The sequence below is a fragment of the Sprattus sprattus genome (assembly GCF_963457725.1).
Source record: "Sprattus sprattus genome assembly, chromosome: 8".
NCBI lineage: Eukaryota > Metazoa > Chordata > Actinopteri > Clupeiformes > Clupeidae > Sprattus > Sprattus sprattus.
In genome coordinates this window covers 6,502,867-6,529,782 of record NC_137927.1, presented here as the reverse complement: position 1 = coordinate 6,529,782, position 26,916 = coordinate 6,502,867, and the positions used below count along the sequence as shown (strand labels likewise).

Genomic DNA, 26,916 nt, shown 5'->3' with positions numbered 1-26,916 from the left:
AATTGTAGGTTAGTCAGGGACATCACTAAACATTTATGGTCAATCACTAGAGGGGGCTAAGCCATCACCATCAGTAGGGTTCCCTACCCCCTCCCACCCCCCCATGGATACAAGTGGGCTCACAAAGAGTGTTCAACACTAATTTTAGAGTTACAAGCAAGCACATGCAACCGGTTAAACAAATAGCTTCTTGGCCAGGTTGGTTGATAGTAGATTTCATTAAGATTGGTATTGATTGTATCTAATGGCATAAAAGCTATCCATCAGCTTAAATCAGAAGCTTTATTAAAAGCCAATTTAATTTATTGTGTGCATATAGGCCTATTTATGTTCCATTTATTCTTGCCACAAAAAGGCCTAGCCATGCCCCTGGGTCTGTGGTGGTGTGTCGTGCACCTCATAAGTCTGTGCAAGGGTGTGGAGTACTGCAGGGAGGGTGTGGGGTACTGCAGCAAGGGTGTGGGGTACTGCAGGGAGGGTGTGGGGTACTGCAGGGAGGGTGTGGAGTACTGCAGGGAGGGTGTGGGGTACTGCAGGGAGCAGGCACGTGCACAGACATTTTGGGGGGCAGGTGCTCAAAAACAAAAAAAAGGGCGCCCATCACCAAAATTATTAATGAAATTAAATCTCTCTCGCTCTCTGGCTTCCACTCCCTTAACGTCTGATACATGATGTCTGGGGTGCCTTTTTTCTGTAATTGGTCCACCTGACCATGCTTGTGCATCAAATCTGAACTTGGGGAATACTCCAGCCACCCATTTTTAGAAAACCAATGCTTTTGGAATGACCGCCCTTCATAATTTTTTGGGAGGAAAAATTCTGGTTGCCGTTGTAAAACAGGCAAAACGAAGAGATACATAAATATCACGTTAAACAATGATGGGACAAGGATAGCATGACCCCGAGAGCTAGCATAGTTTACCTGCTATTTTCTAGCTGTGAATTCTCGTGACATTTATAAACAACCATTCAACATACTCTCGACATTGTTTAAACGGCATTTATACAACACAAAATATGCACTTTCAGACAAATAATGTCATTAAACCTGACAAACGTCAGTAAACAGCTGGACAATGCTTTGAAATCAAGTTAGTTGTCTGTTTATTTTTTTAGGAAACGTCGGACCAGTCCGGTTTTCAGACGTATTGTTTTCAGCGGCACTAATGTTGTTAATTTATACAACGTCGGGGGATTGCACAAACACCGTCATTACCTGTTTGTCTGATGCAGGTCAGTGAAGAAGTAGGCTGAACCTGTTGGCCTGCCGCTCAACATTGATGCGGGGGATGAGGAGGGAGGGGCGCGGAGGGGGCTTGTGAGCACCGCAGATCATAGGCAAAGAATACTTATTCTATGTCTATGCCGCGGAGCATGTCGGGGCGAAATTCTCACAAGAACTCCAAATAAATGCCCCCTCAGATATCAAAACACATTTGGGGAAATTGATGACGAGAGACTAATTTGTATTCTAGAAATATTGATGATTGAAAAAAAAATTGGTCTCCAGAAAAAAGGGCACTTTTTCTCAACCAGGGCACAAGGGCTGGTGCTTGAGCACCAGTTGGGGTCTATCTGTGCACTAGTGATGTGTCGTTCGTGAACGATTCGTTCATTTTGAACGAATCCTTACAACGACTCGAGAGTAACGAGTCCTCTCAAAAAAAGATTCGTTCTTTTTCTCGTTCATGACAGCGCATCGGGACAACTGGGACTGTTGCATTGGCTAAGCCAAGGAAACAGAAATGATTTGTTGAATGCAGGTCACGTAAAAATGATCCAAAGACCCATATCCAAGAGACCCAGTCGGAAAAAGAACGAATCATTTCTGTTTCCTCTAGCTGACTGTACTGAGCCTATGCAGGTCACGTGGAAAAGGATCCAACGACCCATATCCGGCAGATGAATGAATCATAGATCCAAAGACACGGTTGTCAAAAGAACGAATCATTGAACGAAAGACACGTTTGGCAAAAGAACGAAACATTGAACGAAAAACCGATATCCGGCAAAAGAACGAATCATTGAACGAAATACCCATATCCGGCAGATGAACGAATCATAGATCCAAAGACACGGTTGGCGAAAGAACGAATCATTGACCCAAAGACACGTTTGGCAAAAGAACGAAACATTGAACGAAAGACTGATATCCGGCAAAAGAACGAATCATTGAACGATATCCGGCAGATGAACGAAACGTTGATCCAAAGACGGTCGGGAGGTGAACGATTAGGTCATCTGCCGGATACAAGTATTTGGATCATTTTTCACGTGATCTGCATAGGCTCAGCATGGGAAGCTAGAGAAAACCGAAATGTTTCGTTCATTTTGACTGGGCTCTGGATATTTTTTCACGTAACCTGCATAGGCTCAGAAGAGGAAACAGAAAGGACTTATTAACCTAGTTCACTTTTGAGTGTCTATGTTTAGTAAGACGTGAATGATATTCGTTCACAAGAAATAATTACAGGTTTAGTTATTAGTAACTTTTTAAAACTTTACTTACAGTTCAGTGCAGCGTAATTGTTTGCCGTGATCATTAAATGCTTATGTGATAATAAATGACCATTTCATCCAAACTTTCATAATATATTATTTGAATGCAGGAATTAGCCTAGTATCTGCTGGTTTACATGTAGTAACCTCCATGAAAATATGATACGTGTTTGTAGTGGACGTATTTACGCCAGTGAATTGGCTATAAAATTTAAAAATGTTGAGTAACCCCCCCCCCCCCCCCCCCCCCCGTTAAAATGAACGAGTGACTCGAAAAAAGATTCGTTCATTTTACTGAACGAGTTTCAAAGATTCGAGTCGGTAAAATGATCCGAACTTCCCATCACTACTGTGCACGTGCCTGGCAGGGAGGGTGTGGAGTACTGCAGGGTGTGTGTGGAGTACTGCAGGGTGTGTGTGGGGTACTGCAGGGTGTGTGTGGGGTACTGCAGCAAGGGTGTGGGGTACTGCAGGGTGTGGAGTACTGCAGGGTGTGGGGTACTGCAGGGTGTGTGTGGGGTACTGCAGGGTATCAACACTCTCTTCCAACTAATCAAACATTTACTAACATACAAACATGCTGAGACATGTTACTGTGGGTGTGTTTGTGTGTGTGTGTGTGCGTGTGCGCGTGTGCGTGTGCGTGTGCGTGTGCGTGTGCGTGTGCGTGTGCGTGTGCGTGTGCACTTGTGCATGTGCGTGTTTGTGTGCGTGTTTGTGTTTGTGTGTGTGTGTCTGTGTGTGTGTGTGTCTGTGTGTCTGTGTGTGTGTGTGTGTGTGTGTGTGTGTGTGTGTGTGTGTGCGCACTTGTGCATGTGCGTGTTTGTGTGCGTGTTTGTGTTTGTGTTTGTGTTTGTGTGTCTGTGTGTCTGTGTGTCTGTGTGTGTGTGTGTGTGTGTGTGTGTGTGTGTGTGTGTGTGTGTTTGTGTGTGTGGACGTGTAGGTGTATGTGTAAGTGTGCTTGCTGTGTTTTAACAGCCTTAAAATATTTGTTTGTTACATTTAAATATTCAACTCGTGACAGCGAGTCTACTCTCAGCCAAACAAACAGCTCTGTTCTGTGCTGAGCGGAGCTAGTGTCACATCCATCAATCGGGAGGCATTACATAAAGCCCAGACATAACCCCACTGCTATCTTTGACTTCAAGTTGTTATTTGATGGCAAAGGGCATCCAAGCACTTTGATCAATATTTAAAGCCCAGCCAGAGACAGAGACAGGCCTGGGAGACTGTGAGCTGCTATCAGATGCTATGGCAGCCACTCTGATTCGGAAAACAACACAAAATCTCCACGCTGCTACCGACACGCCGGCATCACCAGATATGGCAGGAAGCGGCAGAGGCAGGCGTCATGGAGACCAGCCGCAGCCTGTGGGTGGCACCCACTGTCCTGTTGAGGAAGAAAGATGGCTCCTGGCGTTTCGGTATCAATTACCGCTGTCTCAACAAGGTCACCCACGAAGGTTTCCTACCCCTTAGCCAGTATCGATGATGCTCTCAAAGACATTGATGGGTCCCGGTGGTTCAGCTCACTCGAGCACCCATCCGTGCAACCATAGGCCACTGGCAACCTTGGCTATCACCAAGATGCTCTGTTGGCCCCGGCCCCTGCTGTCAGCAGGACGTAGAGCTGTATGTTCATCAGTGCGACGCCCGCACAGTAAAGAAGGGACTGACCAGGCGCTGTCCCCCTCCACTGCAACAACACCAGGTGGGGGCACCTATGGAGTGGGCGGTCATGGATTTGCTGGGCCCGTTTCTTGTCACTGACCAGTGGAACAGCTAGGTCTTGTTTATGGCATTTGCGGCCTCCGACCAGAGTGCTGTCGCCACTGCCAAACGTTCTGCCGGAACTGCACAGCAACCATGATGTGGTTGGTGTTTTCCCTTTCTGTTAATATTTACGTGTCCTTTATGTTTCGTGGTCGGGAGTCAGTGTGTTTTGGTGTCTTTGTCTTCCCTGAGCCTGTAATATGTGCCTGCATGTATGGGCCAGCCATTCTGTGTCAGTGTTTGGGTGCCTTTGCGTTGATGAATCACAGGAAGACCAAAGATACACTCCATGAGATCACTGCAGCATTAATCTGAAACTGGCTTAAATCTCCCTGTGAGGATCAGACAATGCAGGGATTAAAGGTGTGATGTATAATTAATACCCACCACACATACACAAACACACACACACACACACACACACACACACACACACACACACACACACACACACACACAGACAAACACATGCTGGCCTTGTTGATCATACTTGCCATGGCTAGGGATGGATGAACCCCAAGTGAATCTTTCCCAGCGTCATTGGCATTCACTGTTGGCCATCTCTGTAAACGAGGACCTATTTGTCAGGCCTCGCTACGCGCCGCTAATTGTAAACTCTTCAGCAGTCTCCCACTGGTAATTCATGCAGCATTGAGCTGTCTTTTCTGTGGCAGCTGGCCAATCGGCAGCTGATGCTGGAGCAGTCCTCAGTCATAGCTGTGCCAGACGCATGCCAGGCACGGGCCACACGTGGGCCTGGTGCGGCTCAGAGTCAGTTCTGTCAATGTCGCCATGCCAGGCATTTTAATGGCGGTCTCCAGTCTGATTTGTGCTTGCAGCTGGCCTTGATTGTGTCATCAGTCGTTATTTCATCTCGGCGCTGGCAGCAGGCAGCTAGCCTCCAAACATCCTGAGCCTGACTGAGCATGTCTGAGGAAGCGGCTCCAGGGTGCTGCCTCTCTGTCTACTGCCTCGCCAGCAGGAAACTCCTTCTGTCACACTCACATTCTGTCACACTCACGTTCTGAAACACTCACGTTCTGGCATACTCATGTTCTAGCATACTCATGTTCTGTCATACTAACATTGTGTAACACTCAGGTTCTGTCACACTCCCATCACATCATGCTAGTCTGTGTGTGTGTGCTGAGAGCAGCCTCAGTGTCACCCTGACAGTTGGCAGTTAGAACCTTTTTTCCCCCTCAGCAACTTGGCGGGGGTGGGGGGGGGGGCTGTAGGCACTGGTGGTACATGCTCCTTTTCGGGTTCGTACATGCTCCTGTCACGGTGTCTGTATCACACACCTGCTCCGACTTACTCTCTTAATTTTTCTGTTTGTTGGCGGTGGTACTTGTGACACTGGAATAAGAGTCAGTGTTGTCATGGCAACATGTGCCCACTTCAGCAGTGGAACTCCCTCCAGAGTGAGGAGATTGGCATGCAGGGACCAGTGCCACACTCTGCCACTGTCGACAAAACCATCATCCTGCCTGCTTATCAAATCTCCTCCAGTTAGCACATTCCTCACTCTTAGTGTCTTAGTGTCTCTATTTCTCTCCAGACACTCTTAGCACACCTGTCTCTCTCTCTGCCTGGATACTCTTAGTTTATCTGTCTCTCTCTCTCTGCCTGGATACTCTTAGTGTATCTGTCTCTCTCTCTGTCTGGATACTTGTAGTGCATCTGTCTCTCTCTCTGTCTGGATACTCTTAGTGCATCTGTCTCTCTCTCTCTGCCCGGATACTCTTAGTGCATCTGTCTCTCTCTCTGCCCGGATAGTCTTAGGGCCCTATTTTAACGATCAGAAACGCAAGTAGGACAGCGCCAAATGCAAGTAGCTGTGTGGGCGGCTCTATGGCGCATTTGCTATTATAACGGCGGAAAAAACACACTTGCGTCCGGTGCAAATGTCAAATGGGTTGGTCCAAAGGAGGTTACTCAGCCATAGGTGTGGTTTGGGCGTAATATGCAATAAACCAATGAGAGCGTCATCTCACATTCCCTTTAAGAGCGAGGAGCGCATATTCCATACCGGGTTGTTATTATAATGGCGGAATTACCTGGAGGAAGACCGGAAAGGTTCACATATCACTTTTCTATGCAATATTCGTTAATTTAGCCAACTCTGGTTTTGAATATAGGGTACTGTTCGTGCGAAGGATAAAGCATGCATGCGTTGGCTATCATAAAAGTATTTTATCATCGCGATGCAAATGCCATGCGTGTATAATAATAATCTGAATTAAAGTTCATGCTTGTGAAATAAATGCATTTATATGTGTATGTCTGTTCAATTCATTGGGATGTGCATGTGGGCCTTAGTGGTTCATGTTGCTGTGCTCACAATTTCGGAACAGCGGGCTGTCGGAATAATGGGCTTTCGGAACATTGACATGGAACCATTTGATTCAGTTCTACACTACTGTTCCACCCTGTTCTATACAGTCCTATACTCAGTGGTGGACAGTAACGAAGTAAATGTAATTCGTTCCTGTACTTAAGTAACATATCTATGTATCTGTACTTTACTCAAGTATTTCTATTTGGTGAGACTTTATACTTTCACTCCACTACATTTCAAAGTGAAACTTCGTACTTTTTACTCCATTACATTAAGTAAAACCTCTCGTTCCTTTTTACCAAAGTGAATCAAATAATGAAAGGTCAAAGTGAGTTCACAATCGCAATTTTTCTTCACGTTTGGTAGCACGTTTGGTAGCACGCGCCCTTAAAATAGCGTCTGAATACGCGCCATAGACTCTACACAATGCGCCTCTGACATTAGACTAGGTTTTTTCTGGTCGACGGCGCACTGTTGTTTTGAAACTGCAAAATACGAAAAAAGAAACGCCTTCTCTGTTCCGCCCATTTTGGCGCAAGTTCATTTCGACGCGCGCCTCTGGAGGGAAAATCCAGCTGTGCGCCGGGTGCAAAATAGGAATGATACATGCGTCGGTGACAATGTCAATTGCGCTGGGTGCACGATAGGGCCCTTAGTGTCTTAGGGCCTGATTTACTAACAGGATTGCGCCCATTTCTGGCGTAAAATAGCGGTCGTAAACATAAAACGGTATTTACTAAGCGGGCGCATTTGAGTAGAGTCGCATATTAACGCTTTGAGGGTGTGTACCTGCATACAGGTGGGATGGTTCCGAAACGTGGGTGGTAACGTAGGCGTGAAGCGCTATTTAATGGGAGGAGTGCGCCTAATGATGTATTGCGTCGTATTTACTAAACTGCCTGGCGAGCGCACATCTCTGATTTGCAGGGTAATTCTCCGCCTCATAAAAGCACGTCTTAACCAGGAAGCGCATTTCCACTGAGTCTGAAAACGTTGATATGGCAGCAGCAAGGCGACGACAGAGACAGATACAGCGAACAGAAATATTTTTTTCAACTCGTATAATTCATATATTCATATGAAATTAAACTTTCCAAACGTAATTGGAGAAATTGATCGCACCCACATGCAAACAGTCCCACCTTCAATCCACGAACACGTTTACCGAAACAGAAAGCACACATATTCAATGAATGTCCAGGTCATATGTGATGCCAACATGACCATTACTTACGTGGTAGTGGTCTGTCCATGACATTTCTTCCGGAATAGTGTGATCTATCCATGATTGAGCAACGGTGATTTTGGCTACTTGGTAAATGTATTTGTTTCAGTGGGGATATATTTTAGTGAACCCATGTCCCTTGTAGAACGTATTAATCTCGCCATGTACACATCTATATTGTTATAATAGACAGTTTATGCATTAATGCCACCAATAGCATATTATTTATAATCGTGTTCTTTTAAACATCTCGCTGTAGGTGATGGCGGGCAAAACAACAGTGATTGAGCGAACGTGAACCAATATATCTATCTCGCTATATCTATTCGCTGAACCTTAGTTTTTTCTTCCTCGAATCTCCATGGTGCAGTAACTTGCTGGCAAGTTCTCCAGTCTTTTAACGGTGCGCTAAATAATGATTGTCCAGCGCGTATCTGGCTTGATAAATATCACGGAAAATGCGGGGAAACACCGTGCGTTAATGTGCGCCTGGCAAAGGTGCAGATTAAGATGCGTTCGCAAATCAATGTTAGTAAATCAGGATCTTTAAAGGGTGGAGTAAGCACAGTTTGCCCAGCGCAGATCTGGCTTGATAAATACCACGGAAAATGCGCAAAAACACTGTGCGTTAATCTGCGAACGCAGATTAAGCAGCGATCGCATATTAGTAAATCAGGCCCTTAGTGTCTCTCTCTCTGTCTCTGCCTTGATACTCTTAGTGAATCTGTCTCTCTCTCTGCCTGGATACTCTTAGTACATCTGTCTCTCTCTCTGCCTGGATACTCTTATTGCATCTGTCTCTCTTTCTTTGCCTTGATACCCTTAGTGCATCTGTCTATCTCTCTCAAATTCAAACTAAAATAAGTTTTATTAGCATGACTGTGTGCATTTCAGTGCTGCAAAATCAATGCAATAGACATACAATACAACAAAATGTAATAAATATATATATATATATACAGTATATATTGGAAATTATATTTCTACTTCCTGTGTAGAGAAGAAGCATAGGCTTTCGTCTTTTGGCAGCCATGTTTTTCAATGGCCATTGTGTGTTTACTTAGTGAGTGTCTACCTCGGCTTTACCTCGCCCCAGCCTTTAACAGTATCTCTGTTCCTCCAGACAGTGCATCTCTCTCTGTCTCTCTGCAAGGATAAGAGGAGTTCAGGGAGTCGCAAAGACCTTCAAGAGGCAGGGCTCCTTTCAATGGCTGAGGTCTGTGCCAAACATGAAGCCAGAGATTTTTTTTTTACTGTTCCTATGAATGCTTTTGAAATACATTGTATCATTTGTCTTGCCAATAAAGCCCATTTAAAGATGAACTTGACAGAGGTAGAGTTACAAGAAAGGAAGCCTGGATTGGAAAAGAACAAGCGAGAAAGAAAGAGAGAGAAAAAAAAGAGATAGAGGTATAGAAAGAGAAGAGAGAGTTGGTAAAGTACAAACCTGATAAGAATATAAGAAGAAATAGAGAGAGATGCGAGGGGGAAGAGAAAGAGAGAGAGGGAGAGAGGGGGGAGATAAAGAGAGAGAGGGATAGAGAGGGAGAGATGGTTAAGACCCAGTAGCTAAAGCATCAGAAGGCCAGCTGTACCATTTATAATTTAACAACAACAGAGAAGAGTGCTGTTTAAGTGCTCTGCTTCTGAGAGTGCCCTTGACAAGTGACCGAAGACCCTTGCCAACAAAGACATATGGCTTTTCCTTTCAAACAGAAAAGCAACAGAGAACGAGAGAGGGACAATGTGTAGGCCTAAGGTATGTGGGGAGAGAAGAGAGAATAGAGAACATGTGTAAAGAGTGGAAAGAGTGAACATTTCTGTGACGCATTACATGATAAACCCCCGCTTTAATTTATGTGCTTCTGTACAATGAGTGGCCTAGGCACTTAAGATGAAATTAACTAAGGAAGTGAAAACCTGCTACCTGAGGAAATTTAGCCTGAGGCCACAGCTTCCATGTCTGAGAACTAGCATTAGCATTAGCCAACAGACAGTGGTACAAGGGGAGGAAAGAAAAAGTGATAGAGAAGTCAAGATGTGAGATTAGTACAGCATAGAGCCAGAGAGAGGGAGAGAGGAAGAGAGTGAGTGATGGAAAGAGAGAGATAGGGTAGGAGGAGAGAGAGAGGGAGAGGGGAATGCATGAGGGAAACAGAGTCTAAAGCCAGGACTTAACGTTGGTATTACCAGCAGGCCTCAGCTTCTCCTTGTAGCTGTTGTAGAACTCTTAAGCAGACTGAGGCAGACACACATGTGGGAAGTGAGATGCTGGGCTAGCTAGCTATCACACACGACTTAATGCTATTTGCTAGGTTAGCTAGCTATTACACACATTGCTGCCTGCAAGATGCTTGGCTAGCTGGCTGTCACACATGACTGCCTGTTGGGCGCTAGGCTAGCCGACTGCACACATGACTGCCTGCTGGGCGCTAGGCTAGGCGACTGACACACATGACTGCCTGTTGGGCGCTAGGCTACACATGACTGCCTGCACACTCCTCAGCAGCTCCTGTAAGGCCGCTGAGCTCCCCTCTCCACATTCATTACCGCTCCACTGCAAACATTCGCTGGATTCCACTAGTCCCCCTAGTACACAACATTTTCATTTCATGAATATTCACCTCATGCTAATATTGACTTTTCCAGTGTTTTTTCAAACCCCCTCCTGAGGAGAAGTTAGGAAGGAAGAATATTAAAATGCTTTTTGTACCTCAATGTTTGTGTTGCCTGGTGTGAGAGATGTATACGTTTTTATCATATCAGTTCACTGGTGGAGTTTTGGCCAGCACCCTGCTGGTAGTGATTCATATAGTTCACGAGGGAGCAGCTCACCATTAATCGACTTTAATGGAATGCCAATTGTTAGGCTGAACATTTATTATAGACTTTCCTTATAGCACATTCAAAATTTTCCTTGATAAGGTAATGCTGTATCTTGAAATTCTTTGAAAATATTTGAAAACATCAAGTTTCTCCAGTAAAGTTGCTTGTAAGCTAGAAAATTGGTGAGCAAATCTAAGTAGGAAATCTTTCCCAAAAGCCAGCAGCAAACATGCACTCAACATTCAGGGTCTCCTCTGAAGATTCGGCTCGTGCCAGATTCATACACCGTGCTATATTCACACATGATATGATCTAAGGTCTGTAGGGGATTAAAACACAGACACTAGAGGCTTTGGAGCTCTAAAGCACCACGTGATTTCTCTGGTCAGGAAGGGGACAGTGACATTTCCACTGCTGAAGGGTACAACTACATGTTCAGCAGAGCAGTGGAAATGTTTCAGTGTAGCAGTGTTGCGTAATGACTCGAGTACTCAAGTGAGTATCTCTGCACAGCGAGGCAGATCTGACCCGGACCAGAGTGTGAGACGGACTGACATCTGAGAAAGACAGAGTCTCCATGCCAGCACTGGCTGGCTCAGCTCCCATGGTACAGTGGAGAGTTTTATCTGCAGAGTGAGAGTCCAGGCGTCTGTGTGGAGAATAGCATGAAAGCAGAATAAGGTATGGTTGCAGGGTGTGTTGCTTGGAGACTGAACAAGAATGGTTGCAGGGTGTGTTTCTTGATCTCTGTGTTCTGTCAGAGTCTCAGAAGAGTGTTAGGATTCCACCATAGCCAGATCTCAGGGGACAAGCGACCAGAGACCCAGCGGCTCAGAAACGTCAGAACCGTCAGAGCCTCTGCTTTGGGGGCATTCTGGGCCATCAGTCGGACCCCTGCCTAGTGTTCTAACTGGGTTGCAGGATCTGTCCGGATCAGACCTGACTGCCTTCCCAGGGTTCTACCCCTTCCTTGCACTGTCCATGCACTAGTCTGTGCTCTCACCGCAGACACCTCAGACCGGCCTCCCACCCAATCCCACGGCTTCATTACTCCTGACAAATGCCAGCACACACCAACCAGTCAATTCACAGTTGATTAAAACAACGGGGAGTCCAGAGATTGAGTTTGCTAAAGAAGGGAGAAGCGAGAAGCAGCCGGTCCCCTGCTCTTTCCTTCATGTCGTCACATGGCGTAGTCGTTAAAGAACAAAGAGAGCCGCTTCAGTCTGGGACTAATGTGTAATTTACAGCCCTGATTTATGCGTGGGGAACACACACCTTTACACACACACACACTCTTAATTTCACCGTTGAAAGCACCCAGGATTCCTCCCCTGGTTCTGGTTAGAAGGATCACAGTGAGAAGCTTAGTGAGAACATTTTAGAGATGGGAAACAACATCATGTTCATGTCGACAGGCGGAAGGGGCAGGTTGGGGGACGAGTCCCCTATCTCATCACAATGTGAGATTGTTTTCCAGTGAACAAGGATGAAGATACAATTGCATTTGTGTTTGTGTGTGTGTGCGCATGTTTGCTGTGGGTGTGTGTTTGTGTGTGTGTGTGTGTGTGTGTGTGTGTGAAAATGATGCTATTTAAACACCAGTAAAATACACCAGCGTTTCGTGGGAGATGTTACATCACGGGGCGGATGGAGCAGCTCTTAGCTGTGGTGAGTAAATATGACCTTAAATTGAACATTGTGCAAAATAACTCCTTTCCGATAAGTGATTCAGCAAGACCCCAGGATAATTCTACTGGTAGCCGAATACCAAGATGAGATTAAGATACTGGAATTCTTACATACATTTCCAATTACCATTAAACAATGAGTCTAGTCCCCCCCCCCCCCCCCCCAAAAAAAAATAAATAAATAAATAAAATCGCACTAAAAGGCCCCCCCCACCCGGTCTTCCTCCCAAACAAAAAATTGCATCGAAAGACACCCCTGCCTCTTCTTTCTCTTTTCCTTCCAAACAAAGAATTGACACCCAAAGATGCCCCCCCTCTCTTCCTCTCTCCTCCTCTCTCTTCCTCTCTCTTCCTCTCTCTTCCTCTCTCTTCCTCTCCTCAGTTCTTGAATTTTGACAGCTTGTTTCAGTCTGTTTCCTGTGCTGTTTCAGATTATTCACCTCTCCCTTGTCATTGTTTTAGAAGACATCCCGATCACAGTGCAAGCGCTTCAGACATCTGCGTGGGATGAAGTAACTTCAGAGCCGAGCACGGATAATGAACATCAGCGGAGCATCAACATCTCTGTGCAAAACGAATGCAGACTGCTTTAATATGTACGCGGATCTTTAACAGTCTCCATTTTCGAGAGACACTGGGGCTAATTAGGCCGTAATTGAATGCTCTCTTGATATTGAATAATTTAAAACACCTATTAAAAGTAATCCTCCCACTGGATGTTGCGGGGAGTTGTGTGCAGGAGAATTACATTAACCAGCACCATCGGCATATCCGAACGAAAGCAAGTCGAGCGACTCAACAGGCAGGGAGAGGAGCTGTCAAGTCTGCGCTGCGCTGAATAAACACCCTAAAGACTCAGACACAAACACACACACACACACACCCACACACACACACACACACACACAGCAGCTAAAGCTGAATTATTTATTTGTTTTGCTCTCTTTTAACTCTTCATCTCACTGTGCGGTCTTCAAGTATAACAACAAATTTTCTCAGAACAAGCTAGAGAGAAGGAAGCAAAGATTTGGAGAGAGGAGATAAAGAATGGATAGGTGAATGGAAGAATGGCAAAAAGACAAAAAAAGAAAGACAGAGCTCAACAGCAAAAAAGAGGCAGAAAGGGGAGAGTGAATTGAGGTAAAGTGTTTGACTGGAGACAGGCAGTTACATCTTTTATGATATTGCCCCCTCTACCACTACAGCGCACAGGGAATAAAGCACACTCTAAGGTACCTCCACCCCTCCCTGCATCGCCATGGCGCCTCGTTACTAAGGAGAGACGGGCCGTCTTCACGAAGAGACTCCAGCGGCTGTCACACAGCTGCCTATTAAAGTCCTCATTTCCTGCACCTTCGATTCTCTCTTCTTCCCTCAGTGCCTTAGGCATCAGTGGCAAACAACTGGATGCCGGCATGAACAGAGTCAACAAAATGCCACCACTCCCTCCACTTTTTTATTGAATAAGAGCTTTAAAAGCCTTTCAGGAGGGCAGTCTTTGGAGGTTGTAAGATAAGTTTCACACACACACACATACACACACACACACACACACACACACAAACAGACATCCCTTTCACCTCCATCATAAATGTTACGCTGCTCTAACTCTTCCCATTTGCGAAGTTTACAAGCCAACACACTCCATCAATGTCGACAGAGTTACAAAAACAGAGGAGAGGAGCTGGAAGTTGGATGTGGAAAGACAGAAATAAAAGTACAATGGGTGGGGGGGTGATGGGGGTTCGGGCTGGCAGGGTATGTGGAGAGGGGAGGGGGAGAGAGAGGTAAAGACACTCAAATAAAGATGGCGGTACATACCCTTGATCCGTAAACTCTCCACAATGCCGTCCTGCCGGAAGAGAGAGAGAAAGAGAGAGAATGAGTTCATCTAAAGACAAACATCATGGTGTTCCAAAAGAGACCTGGTTGTCAGGAGCTCAGATACCGTTTTACTCTTGGCACCACTGCAGTTTCGGATATAGACATTCCTATTTCAATTTGATGTAACATTAATCTGGAGGGAATGAGGTATAGAGCAACCATAGCTATACTGGATGGAACATGCATCCTAAAGAAGCGACAACATTCAGAACATCGGTATAAAAGGATTGGCAGCCAGCTCCTAGGATTCCACAATGTAAAGGGGATACTGGAGATTTAGCTTGTCCTTGAACAAGGACAGACAGAAAAATGTTTTTACTAAATGCATGACTGAGTGCCATCAAGCCAGGGACAGTGACCATCTAGCTATCACCACTGATCACCATCCATTGTGCACACACACACATAGACACCATCAAATATGAATATACTGTTGCGCACACACACACACACACACACACACACACACACACACACACACACACACACACACACACACACACACACACACACACACATATATATATGTTTGCCATATGCTCTTTGTATCCTGTATCTCTGTATTGTTTAATGTTTTGCTTTGGCAATGCAAATGTCCTGTCATGCCAATAAAGCTCACTGAATTGCAAAATTGGAAAATTGAAAGAATGAGACACAAAGAGATAAAGACGAAAAACAAGGGAGTAGGGGGTGCACCTCTCATGTGGAACAGGCTGAGTCAGGAGTGAGACACAAACAGCATGCCTCATCTCTCATCTCACACTATCTCATATATCAGTAGAAGGAACACACTCAATCACACACCAGCCTCTAGCAGCAGGAGTAACACTCCCTCACACACACACCAGCCTCTAACAGCAGGAGTAACACTCTCCATCACACACACACACACACACACACACACCAGCCTATAGCACCAGTAGTTACTCTCCCTCTCACACACAAGTCTATAACAACGAGTCTCACACATACACAAAAAACAGCCTCTAACAGCAGCAGTAACACACTCCCACACACCAAACACACACACACACACACACACACCCACACACACACACACACACACACACACACACACACACACACACACACACACACACACACACACACACACACACACACACACACACACACACACAGTGGCGGTTTTAGGCACGGGCGAACCGGGCAGCACTTTTTCATGACACGTGGGGGGCGGCATATGATATCTATCATATCACTTTGTGGGGAATTGGTAAATTGGCGCCCCCTGCGGCTTCAGGCGCCCCTGCTCCCTAAGAAGATGCCTTGCACAGTTCCTGTGTGAGGGGGAAGGTGAGGGGGCGCAGGGGGCAGTTTACCTCTGGTCTCCCAAATGGAACTTGTTAGGTTGGAATTTTCCTCTGCTAAATAGGCATACTCATACTCTGGTCATAGGCATACTCATTATTCACATTTTTGTCATTGTCTTACTTTCACCACTGATGTTATGCTAGGCTAAGGCAAGTTATCTCTGGTTAAAACTATCTAACGTTAGCTATTCGCTAGCTAGTTAGACATTTATGGTTATGGTATTAATTATCGGACTGCGTGTGTTTTCGGCAAATGTTCACGTTGTCATTTTAATCCATTAGCTACTAAAATTAGCACATCGATTGTTAAACCATTATTTAACTTAGCATTTTCATTGTTTAACAGAATGGCCAATGTTTGACACTGTCAGATAACTGACCTAGCAGCTACGCTGGGACACTGCCCTGTCAGGGACCGGGAAATAATGCTAGTTAGTAAACGTAGGTCTACATCTCAGTGCCTCTCACCAGATGAGTTTTAAATTAACTGAAGGTAAATTAATGTAATCTTTCCCTGCGGTGCATGAACAATGCTGGTATGGGATGTTGTTATCTGCAATCGTGATGACCGATATGGATTTTCCTTGTTGCAATGTGATCTGTTAATTCTCGCCTTCAATTTAAGCTTGTCATCCATCATATATAGTTTTACATTTTGTACATATCCCTCCATTGCATAAGGAAGTCCCTTTTGATGGCTTCTAGACGCGATCAGGTCCTTCTGTCTCAAAAAGTTGCCTAGAGCCTCTTGGGATATCATTTTGACCCTGATAGCTGCTTTTGTGAACTCTAGTCAGCTCCTCCAGTTTGTCCGAGTTAGCAACAGTAACTAATATAAGGGAGACCGGGCTTAGCGATAGGACAATTGAGAAATGTAAGTGTGTCTTTCACTTATACTGTGGGGGGGGGGGGGGGGGGGGGGGGGGGCTCGGAGGGGGTCCTGCCCGGGGCGTAATTCCATGTAGAACCGCCACTGCACACACACACACAAAGACACACCAGCCTCTAACAGCAGCAGTAACACACTCACACACACACACACACACACCAGCCTCTAACAGCAGGAGTAACACATTCCCTCACACACAAACACACACACACACAAGCCTATGACAGCAGTAGTAACACACTCCCTCACACACACACACACCAGCCTCTAACAGCAGCAGTAACACACTCCCTCACACACACACACACACACACACACACACACACACACACACACACACACACACCATCCTCTAACGGCAGCAGTAACACACTCCCTCACACACACATACACAGCAGCCCAGCAGGTTTATGCTGACCACATGGTATTAATGTGTGTGCTAATCTTTAGCTGATGGATTCAGGGTTAATAAGATGTTCAGAGTCCCAGCTCCCACCCGAGCCTCATGTTTGCACAGTTTCTAAATGCAAATAGCTCTCGTCAGTAACTTCTCCTGTCCTCTGGCATTATCTGTGTTGCAGCTTTGATCCACAACACTGCCTTATCCACAGTGCCCTGTGACAGTTTGACAGGTCTTGATGGGTCTCTGTGTGTGTGTGTCTGATGGGAGGATGTCTTTTACTGGAGGCTTATTTTAAAAGGTTAGCCTCAGCCAGTGCAAGTCCGTCCTCCCAAATGGCTTGAAGACAAATGGCAATAGTAAATGTTATGTACCATTACCATTTGAAAGGCAGCATTTAGAGGGGCAAGTGTGCCAAATTATTTGCAGCGCAGCGATCAGTTTGTCTTGTGCGTTTGACAGGCGGGGCCATTATGGAGAAATAAAAAGCCCAATCACAGACAGACCCTCTCCCCGTCTGGTGTGTGTGTGTGTGTGTGTGTGTGTGTGTGGGTGTTTGTGTGTGTATGTGTGTGTGTGTATGTGTGTGTGTATGTGTGTGTGTGTTCATGTGGGTGTGTGTGTGTGTGTGTGTGTTTGTGTGTGCGTGTGGTTGTCTGTGTGTGTGTGTGTGTGCGTGTGTGTGTGTGTGTTCGTACAAGTATCACTATGAGGTCTAAATGTATTTGTGTGTGCAGACGTGTGTGCAGACGTGTGTGTGTGTGTGTGTGTGTGTGTGTGCTGATGTATCACCATGAGCAGGTGAGCGGCTTTGACATGAATCTTCCTTCCTGGCTGTGTGAATGTCTGCTTCTAATGTCTGATGACGCTGCACCTCTTCATTTAGCTCCGCCTACACAGGCAAGGTGTCATGAAACCCTAAACACAACCTGCCACAGTGTCCTTCCCGTGGCCAAACAGCCATATGCTTTGTATCCGTCTCCATCTCTGCTTCTGTCTCTCTTGCTGTCTCTCTCTCTCTCTCAAATTCAAATTCTAAAGAAGCCGTTTTGGCATGACCATACCATTCTACAGTACCGCCAAGGTATTTGGGATACATTTGATTCATTGGAAAGAAAAGGGAGAAGGGACACAAAGACAAATACATGTATAGATAATGATAAAGGAAGCAGAATATTAACAGCAAGGAAAAAAAAAATGACTGAATTTATGAAAGTATCGCCTGTCCCTCCAGTTATGGCATATTGTGCAGTGAGGACAAGGCATGTGAGGTATGAGAGCCTCTCCTCCTCACTACTAGATAGCAGGAACTCAGGGAGGACCTCGCCAATCTTTTAAAAATAGTTTTGCCTGATGTCTTCGTCCTCGTATTTTGTGCACCACTCCATTCTATTCCATGTTTGTACATTTTATATGCCAAGCCAGAACAACATCACAACATTACCGCCTTGAACAAACTGTTTAAAAGGGGCTTCTCTCTCTCTCTCTCTCTCTCTCTCTCTCTCTCTCTCTCTCTCTCTCTCTCTCTCTCTCTCACACACACTCTCTCTGTCTCTCTCTTCCTTACTGTCGCTGAGCCACAGCAGTCAGCACATTCATTTTTGATGGGGCAGAAGCAGAGATGGTGCTGTCGACACAATTATTTCTAACCCAGCATCCTAACTTCATTAGTGAGACAGACGAGCGGGAGCTGAGCACACACATCACATCACACAGCCGTGCCAGGGCCTCCTACTGCTTAGTGACAGATCAGGACCACTCCCTGAGCACCTTTGTCCCCATCCTCTCTGTCCCCTCCTCTCTGTCCCTGCATGTCTGTCCCCCTCCTCTCTGTCCCTGCATGTCTGTCCCCCTCCTCTCTGTCCCTGCATGTCTGTCCCCCTCCTCTCTGTCCCCCTCATCTCTGTCCCATCCTCTCTGCCCCCTTCCTTTCTGTCCCGTCCTCTCTGTCCCCCTCATCTCTGTCCCATCCTCTCTGCCCCCTTCCTTTCTGTCCCGTCCTCTCTGTCCCCCTCCTCTCTGTCCCATCCTCTCTGCCCCCTTCCTTTCTGTCCCGTCCTCTCTGTCCCCCTCCTCTCTGTCCCATCCTCTCTGCCCCCTTCCTTTCTGTCCCGTCCTCTCTGTCCCGTCCTCTCTGTCCCGTCCTCTCTGTCGCATCCTCTCTGCCCCCTTCCTTTCTGTCCCGTCCTCTCTGTCACCTCCTCTCTGTCAGTCTCTTTTCATGAAGTCTACATTTGTGATGATTAAAGCAAAGTTTACTTCTGCGGGTAAGATGTAAGTTAGTGCATTAAAAAACCTTCAAAATGTCTCCCCTTGTAACAGACTGGAGTGGTTACCCATAATGCACTAGCCATGACCTCACACAAGGTCTGTGGTGGGGGTGGGGGGAGGGGCCAGACTCTGAGCCAGAGCAGGGCCAGACACGCCCCTGAGTGAGCGGCCATCTGGGCAGGTTCCACACCCTCCATCTCTCTGGCTAATCCCTGAGCACAGCCTCTGCTCAAACTGCCCTTCTGACCCCAGAACTCTCTCTCCCTCTCTCTTTCTCTCCATCTCTCTCCTCTCGTCCTCTCGCTCACTCTGTTCTGGCTCCAGTTAGTTCATCCTGATTTCAACATGGCTAACCTTTTCACCCCATCCTCTTAGAGCTAACTCTCCCTCCTCTCTCTTTCTGAACTCCTTCACCACATGGACACACACACACACACACACTCGCACACGCACAGTATTTTTGTTCTCTTGAGAGTTTTCTCGTGTGTTCTAATGCTCCTAGTGGTGTTGAGACTCTGTTTTCAACCAGTCCCTCCCTCCCTCACTCATTCTCTTGCTCCCTCTGTATCTCTCCTTCCCTCTCTCCCTCCATCCCTCTGCCCCTTCCTCCCTCTCTCACTCATTCCCTTGCTCCCCCCTATCTCTCTCCCTCCCTCCCTCTCTCCCTTCCTCCATTTCTCACTCACTCCCTTGCTACCTCTCCGACTCTTCTATCTCTCTCCCTCCCTCCCTCACTCATTCTCTTGCTCCCTCTGTATCTCTCCTTCCCTCTCTCCCTCCATCCCTCTGCCCCTTCCTCCCTCTCTCACTTATTCCCTTGCTCCCCCTCTATCTCTCTCCCTCCCTCTCTCTCTCACTCCCTTGCTCTCCTATCTCTCTCCCTCTCTCTCTCTCTCCCTCCCTCTCCCTCTGTATCTCTCTTTGCTTATCTCTGGTTTAATCTGAGGTAATCTGCCTTTGCTACGTGCCCGGAGTTCTGCCTGATCCCCGCTCTTTACCTTGACCTTCTCTGTCTACTTTGCCTTTCTAATCATCCCTCTCTCTCTCTGTCCCTATCTCTCTCTCTCCCCCTCTCCCTTTCTCTCTCTCTCTCTTTCTATATCTTTCTTTGATGTTAAGGAATACTAAATAAACTGCTCACTTAGTCGTGGGGTCTGATGAAGTGCACCTGGTTATGGACATCTGTGGTTTACTGCTTTGGACTTTAATGATGCATCATAAGACTTCCGTTACCATGTCAGTCAATGGTGTAGTGTATTTAGACGCTTGGTGAGGGTAGAGTGTTTCTGAAACGTCTGGGCTTTGCATGGAGTAGGAACACCCTACAGGGATGCAGTTCATTTAGAGTACATTTGCGTAAAGGGAAGAGGGATTTACATAGCTGTTTGGGGCATTCCATTGTGGGCTTTGCCCCACAGTAATTTGGATTCTGATAAAACTTTCTCTGTCTCTCACTATCTCTTCTCTCTCTCTCACACTCACAATCTCTTTTCTCTCTCTCTCTCTCTCTCCCATCTCTTTATTTTGCTTATCATCTGTCCTTTCTCTCTACATTCTTTCTCCCCCTCTCTCTCTCTCTCTCGTTTTCTCCCTCTGCCTTTCCCTGTCTCACCATCTCTCTCTGAACATTGTTTTTCTGTGCGAGAGGATGAGTCAGTATTAGTCACGAGCGGTGTCTGTAGATAATGCAGAGGACCTAATTGCTTTCTGACGGGCTGCACTCTGGGGTGTTATCATCTTAAACGCACATGTTTATCCAGGTTAATGGGGCCCCCTGTGGTTACTTATCAGACGCGTCAATCATCAATCACTGTTAAGGTGATTGTGAAATTACCCAATATGACTTTCTGTTTTTTATTTATTTCTCTATTTTGGCAGTTGATAATGGTTTGAGTTATTGAAATGAGTGTCACTCACACAGTCAGTCAGTCAGGCATGTGATTGGACAAAACAGACAGAAGGAGGAAGAGAGGAGAGGTAGGGGAATAAATTGAGGAATTATGAGTAGTTGAAAGAGGAACAGAATGGTTGTGGGTAGTTGAGAGACGGACAGGAGGATTACAGTATGGGTAGTCGAGAGAGAGAGTGGTGTGTTATAAACTGCCTGTGAGAGAGGAGGATCATGGGAGAGGGACAGGAGGATCATGGGTATTTGAGAGAGAGAGAGAGAGAGAGAGAGAGAGAGAGAGAGAGAGAAAGATAGAGCGGTGTGTGTTGTGGCTGAAGCAGCTTCACTGGGGGAAAGCTAATGGGGTCAGCGCATCTGCCTGCCTCTGGCCAGAGACCAGCACTGCACTGCACCGCGGCAACAGGACACTCCAGCAGCAGCACGCCTCAGTGTAGGGCTTTCCCACAATCAACCCCACGGCACAGAGAGAAACTACCCCACGGCACAGAGAGAAACTACCCCACGGCACAGAGAGAAACTACCCCACGGCACAGAGAGAAACTACCCCACCGCACAGAGAAAAATTACCTTAAAGGGCAGAGAGAACCTACCCTAAAGGGCATAAAACAGAGTGGAGCATCAACCCCTACAGCACAGAGAGAAACTATATTGGAGCACAGGGCAGAGTGGAGCATGGTGCGACAGCGCAGACAGAGGAGTTCAGAGTTAAAGCACATTGTACTGCAATCAACCCCTGGATAATAACCTGGATACTAGCCCGAACCCCGCCCACAAAAATGTTGGTCTGGGAAGTTCGGTCTGGCTTTGTGCAGTTGGGGAGAGAGTAACAGCGGCCGGATTATGCCGTACCAATCAAATTGTCAGGGCGGGCTTTATACAATGATGGACAGATGACCAACCAACGCTTGAGTTGATTAGATAGATAGACTAGAAATCGTAGCAAGATGGCGGCATCTCGGGAGCCTGTTAGTTGGACATATTTTATGTGATTTAAGCTATCTACACGACTTTTTTATGTCTACATTGACTCGGTGAGTTGTGTATGTGCAACACGAATGTTGCAGAGGATTGTAGGTCTTAATTGAAGCGGTCTAGACCATTATTGATAGGTTATTGCTAACGCTTAGACAAAAAATCCATTGAAACACATAGTAGCTAGCTAGCCTCGCTGCTAATAAGTACGCGAGCAGGCATATCTCACAGATACTGACAGCGCATTAATTTTGAGAGAGGAACAGAGAAACGCGATCAAGGCATTTGTCGATCGAAAATATGTTTTTTCCGTCCTTCCTACGGGATCCGGTAAAAGTTTGAATGTATCAGATGGTCATACTATGTTGCTCTGATTGGATGTAGATATCCAATTGAGCGAAGAGGCATTTTTTTTCCTGGTTCGTTGAAACACGCCCCATAATCACAGCCCAATGGGTCAGTATCAGACTCATATTCTGACTAGAATTATGAGTATGACATCGTCAGGCTACCTGGATACCAGAAGAGCACAGAAGAGAACGCCGGACCAGAGGACTACCAATACTCGGGGGGAGGGGTTCTCACACACACAAACACACACACAGACACTCTCTCTCTCTCTCCCTCCCTCTCTCTCTCTCGCTCTCTCTCTCTCTCATACACACTCATACACACACACACACACACTCAAACACACACACACAAACACACACACACCCACACACACACACACACACACACTCACACACACACACACACACACACACACACACACACACACACACACAAACACACTCTTTCTCTCTCTGACACACACACACACACACAGACACACACCAGTCAGTTGCAGGGCAACATGAATTATACATGAAAAGGAGCAAATCCGGTTAAATCCACATAGAAGGTGTGGTGTTGCACTTTAACAATGAAACAATGTCACTCAGTTCTATCTCACCCAGTCCTATCTCACTCAGACCTGTCTCACCCAGTCCTATCTCACCCAGTCCTGTCTCACCCAGTCCTATCTCACCCAGTCCTATCTCACACAGTCCTATCTCACACAGTCCTATCTCGCTCAGTCCTATCTCACTGAACAGCTGGGGCAGAATTACACTGATAATACCCTCTGAGGTTTTACAACAAACCCAATGTCAGTTACTGGACTGCTAGCGTGTCAATCAAAAACTTAAAAAGCTAGTAATTGGCTAGTTGGAACAAAGACACGGAAAGAGGAACAGAGATAATTAAAATTCAATGGATAGCACTAGCTTGATTAGCAGGTGTGCCTTTCTCTGAATGAAGGACTGTACCCTGAGGCTGCTCTGTCTCTGTTTAGACACATGGGTGTGTGGGGGAAATGGGGATTGTCCCTTCAGGAAGGTTTTTGATTTAAACTTTGACTTGGTCCCATTGATAGTTAGCTGTTTCCATCTGTGTGTTGTTGATGCTGCTGTGTCATTCAAGTGGTGATAGACCTGAATCTACACGATGAGTATTTCTCCCTTCTCCTGTCCCTTCTCCTGTTTCTCCAGATGCTGCTCTCGCTGTGTCTTTATGTATTGACAGAGAGGTAGACTTGTCTATGAAGGCAAATCACGTCGTCCTGTTTATCTAAACCAGACAGAGGGGGACACAGCAGCAGATCCAGGCCAAACCTGGCTTAGATCCACAGCATCAGCTGGTGTGTGGGAGGGCAGCATCCATATGTTTGATAGAATCAGCCTGAGAGGCATGAAGCACATGCTCCGTCTCAAGATCCTCAAGACTCAGGGCTGTTTGGGCTGGGGAAGGGGGGGGGCTGGGGGGGGAGAATCACAGCTTTAGTCTTCAAACACCACAGCCAGAGTTGTCCACCTCTTTAAACACCAGAGCCAGAGTATCACAGCTTCAATCTTTAAACACTATAGCTAGAGTTTTCAAGCTCTTTAAACTCTATAGCCAGAGTATTCCACCTCTTTAAACACCAAAGCCAGAGTGTTCCAACTCTTTAAACACCAGAGCCATATCACAGTATCACAGCTTCAGTCTTTATACAACATTACCAGAGTATTCCCATTAAAGAGAGGCACCCTAGCCTCCCAATCCCTGGCCTGCTGACTGAAGGAGTGAATGAATGTGACAGGAGCACTTCACAGAACCTTTTGGAAAAACTCAAATCAATTACGGGGAGGAACGGCAGTGATTCCGCCGCCGCCGGCTCATGGCTTTGATTACTGTTGTGAGCGGGATGGTGCTTTAGTCACGCCGAGGCTCACGCTCACATTGACAGGCCTCCTCCATAACGGCCTCCTCCCCACTAAAGACATCCCGAGCCACCTGGGCTCACCCCTTTGATGTTTCTATGAGGGAAAGCTAAAAAATGCATGCACATTATAGGTGGCACTGTGCAAAAGCTGAGGCAATAATAGCATAGCTGTATATCATGCCATGACATACATTTAAAATGACTATTCTGTTGACCTTTAAATGACCTAACTAAGAGCACCCTTCAAGTTATCAAAAAAGCCTATTGGAACACCAGGTCCTGATACGATGTTGATCATTTTATATTCATTTTTTTACTCTATGTAGGCCTATTGCTCTTGCTGCTTGTTTTTATTGACTTTATGTAAAGCACTTTGAACTGCAACTCTTGTACAAAATGTGCCATATAAATAGAGTCTTACTTACTTACTTACTTACTTACTTACTTACTTACTTACTTCACTGTCTAAGAGTTCAAGTGTGCTTAGAAGTAATTTGTAGGCTGGCGAGAGGAGTCCAGCACTACTTCTTGTTTTCCTCATCAGTCTAAATTAACTGGAATTTTCCTTTCTTAATTCTACTCTTTGATTGGTCAGTCTTTTAGCTGCACTAGCTGTGCTAAGAAGCTGGATGTTTGTGTGAGGAGAGTTCAGCAGTAAAACTAGACTGATGCTTCTAAAATAGACACTGATCTAATGAGACACACACCCACAAACAGACTCACACAAAGACTCACACACAGACCCACACACAGACTCACACACAGACATACACACACACACAAACACACAAACACACAAACACACAAACACACGGACAGACAAATTTACAAACACATTCAAAAATGTCCTATTTAGCATGGTTGCACTAATTGAAGCACTGATAAATCATTTCAGTTTCTCACATTACTAATTTTCTCTTTTGTGTAACATTCTTTTGTGTAAAACCCTTGAAAGGATTTCATATACACATGGATGCATGTCATCAAATCCTTTCACTCACACAAAAACGCGCACACACACACACACACACACACACACACACTCATACATATACAAACACACACACACACACACACACACACACACACACACACACACACACACACACACACACACACACACACACACACACACACACACACACACAAACACACAAACAAATACACTGAAGTTTGTTTATGCCATCTGTCCCCCTTCTCTCAGTGCCTTAATGTTCTTATAATCAGTACTGATCCCAAAGCCCAAATTGAATTTCTTGTTGGGGTGCCAGCAGGACTAATAAGCCTGGTGGAAGCGTTCTGTTTCGGAGATATGGATACGGTTCCCTTTGAGGCTGGATGCCACTCAGAGCCGCTCCTTCTGCACAGCGCCTTGGCTGAAAATCTACTCTTTCGCCAGACTCCAGCTCAACACATAGTGACGGCTAGGTTGTATTCAATGTCTGTGCTCTCGCTCACTTTGCGTGTGCGCTTGTGTGTGTGTTAAGATGTTTGTGTGGATATTTGATTGTAGTTGTGGGTTCGTCTCTCTCTTTGTCTCTCTATGGGTGTGTGTGTGTGTGTGTGTGTGTGTAAATATGTTTGGGTGTTTGAGTGTGTGTGTTGCGTAGGGCAGGAGGCAGAGGGAGGGTTGACGGCAGAGAAGGACTGCTGTGGTGCCAACAGAAGGAAAATCATTTTGGGCTCTGCCAAGCATTCTCCTGTTCAGTGAGGGTTTAATTGATCCATTACATAAGAAGGCCTTCGCTATTTTGACCTCACTCACTCGCTACAAAATAAGAGTGAAGAGAAGAGCAGACAGAGAGAGAAGAGAGAGAGATAGAGAGGGGAGAGAAAGATGAGGAAGATAGAGAGAGAGAGGAAGAGAGAAGAGAGAAGAGAGAGAAGAGACAGGGGAGAGAAAAATGAGGAAGAGAGAGATAAAGAGAGAGAGAAGAAAGAGACAGAGACAGGGGAGAGAAAGATGAGGAAGAGAGAGATAAAGAGAGAGAGAAGAAAGAGACAGAGACAGGGGAGAGAAAGATGCAGAAGAGAGGGGGAGAAGATGGAGGCCTTGTGACATAGTGAGGGAAGCTGGATAAAGCAATGCTGTCCTGTGTTGTCTGCAATACAAATGGACTAATGAGACAAAGAGAGAGAGAGATAGACAAACAGAAAGAGAGAGAGAGAATATGAGTGTATGTGTTTTTATGGTGTTTGTCTTTGCACATCCATGTGTGAATGTTTGTTTCTCCATACACATGATTGCCTCCATATTTAGTCTGATAATTGTCAAGTCCTTGTTGCTTTGCCATTGTTGCTACGGTAATGAGGCAGTAACGTGGTCAATACCTTGTGGCGGAATCTGACAAGCGGTCGATAGGGCGGTGCCGAAAACTCATCCCGTCTGGGATGGCCCTCCAATCCCAGGACAGCCGCCCCCAGGAAGGCCACCGCCCACCAGCATCCCAGGCCTCTCATTGGTCTGCACCTGTGATTGACACATAAGGGCATGTTAGGGAACAAACAAACAAACAAACAAACAAACAGCCAAACAAAGTAATTCACCCCCCAGCTGATCTGATATCCCCTTTAAAGATGGCATGGATCCTCCTCTGCAGCTAATTAAAGCAAACAATAGGAGCTGTCAATCTGTGGAGGAGGTTTAAAGTAACACTGTC

General features: G+C 46.0%; 1 protein-coding gene across 1 annotated transcript in view; it reads right to left on the bottom strand.

Annotated features, from left to right (window-relative positions):
* Nucleotides 1–26,716, bottom strand: part of fstl5 (follistatin-like 5) — a gene marked incomplete at both ends in the record, with an annotated part of 139,702 nt that extends 112,986 nt beyond the window's left edge. The window contains 2 exons of the mRNA XM_080843628.1: nt 14,177–14,207; nt 26,588–26,716. Coding sequence (XP_080699754.1) covers nt 14,177–14,207; nt 26,588–26,716 — 160 coding nt within the window. The remainder of the gene's footprint in view (nt 1–14,176; nt 14,208–26,587) is intronic.
* Between the last annotated feature and the right edge of the window lie 200 nt (nt 26,717–26,916).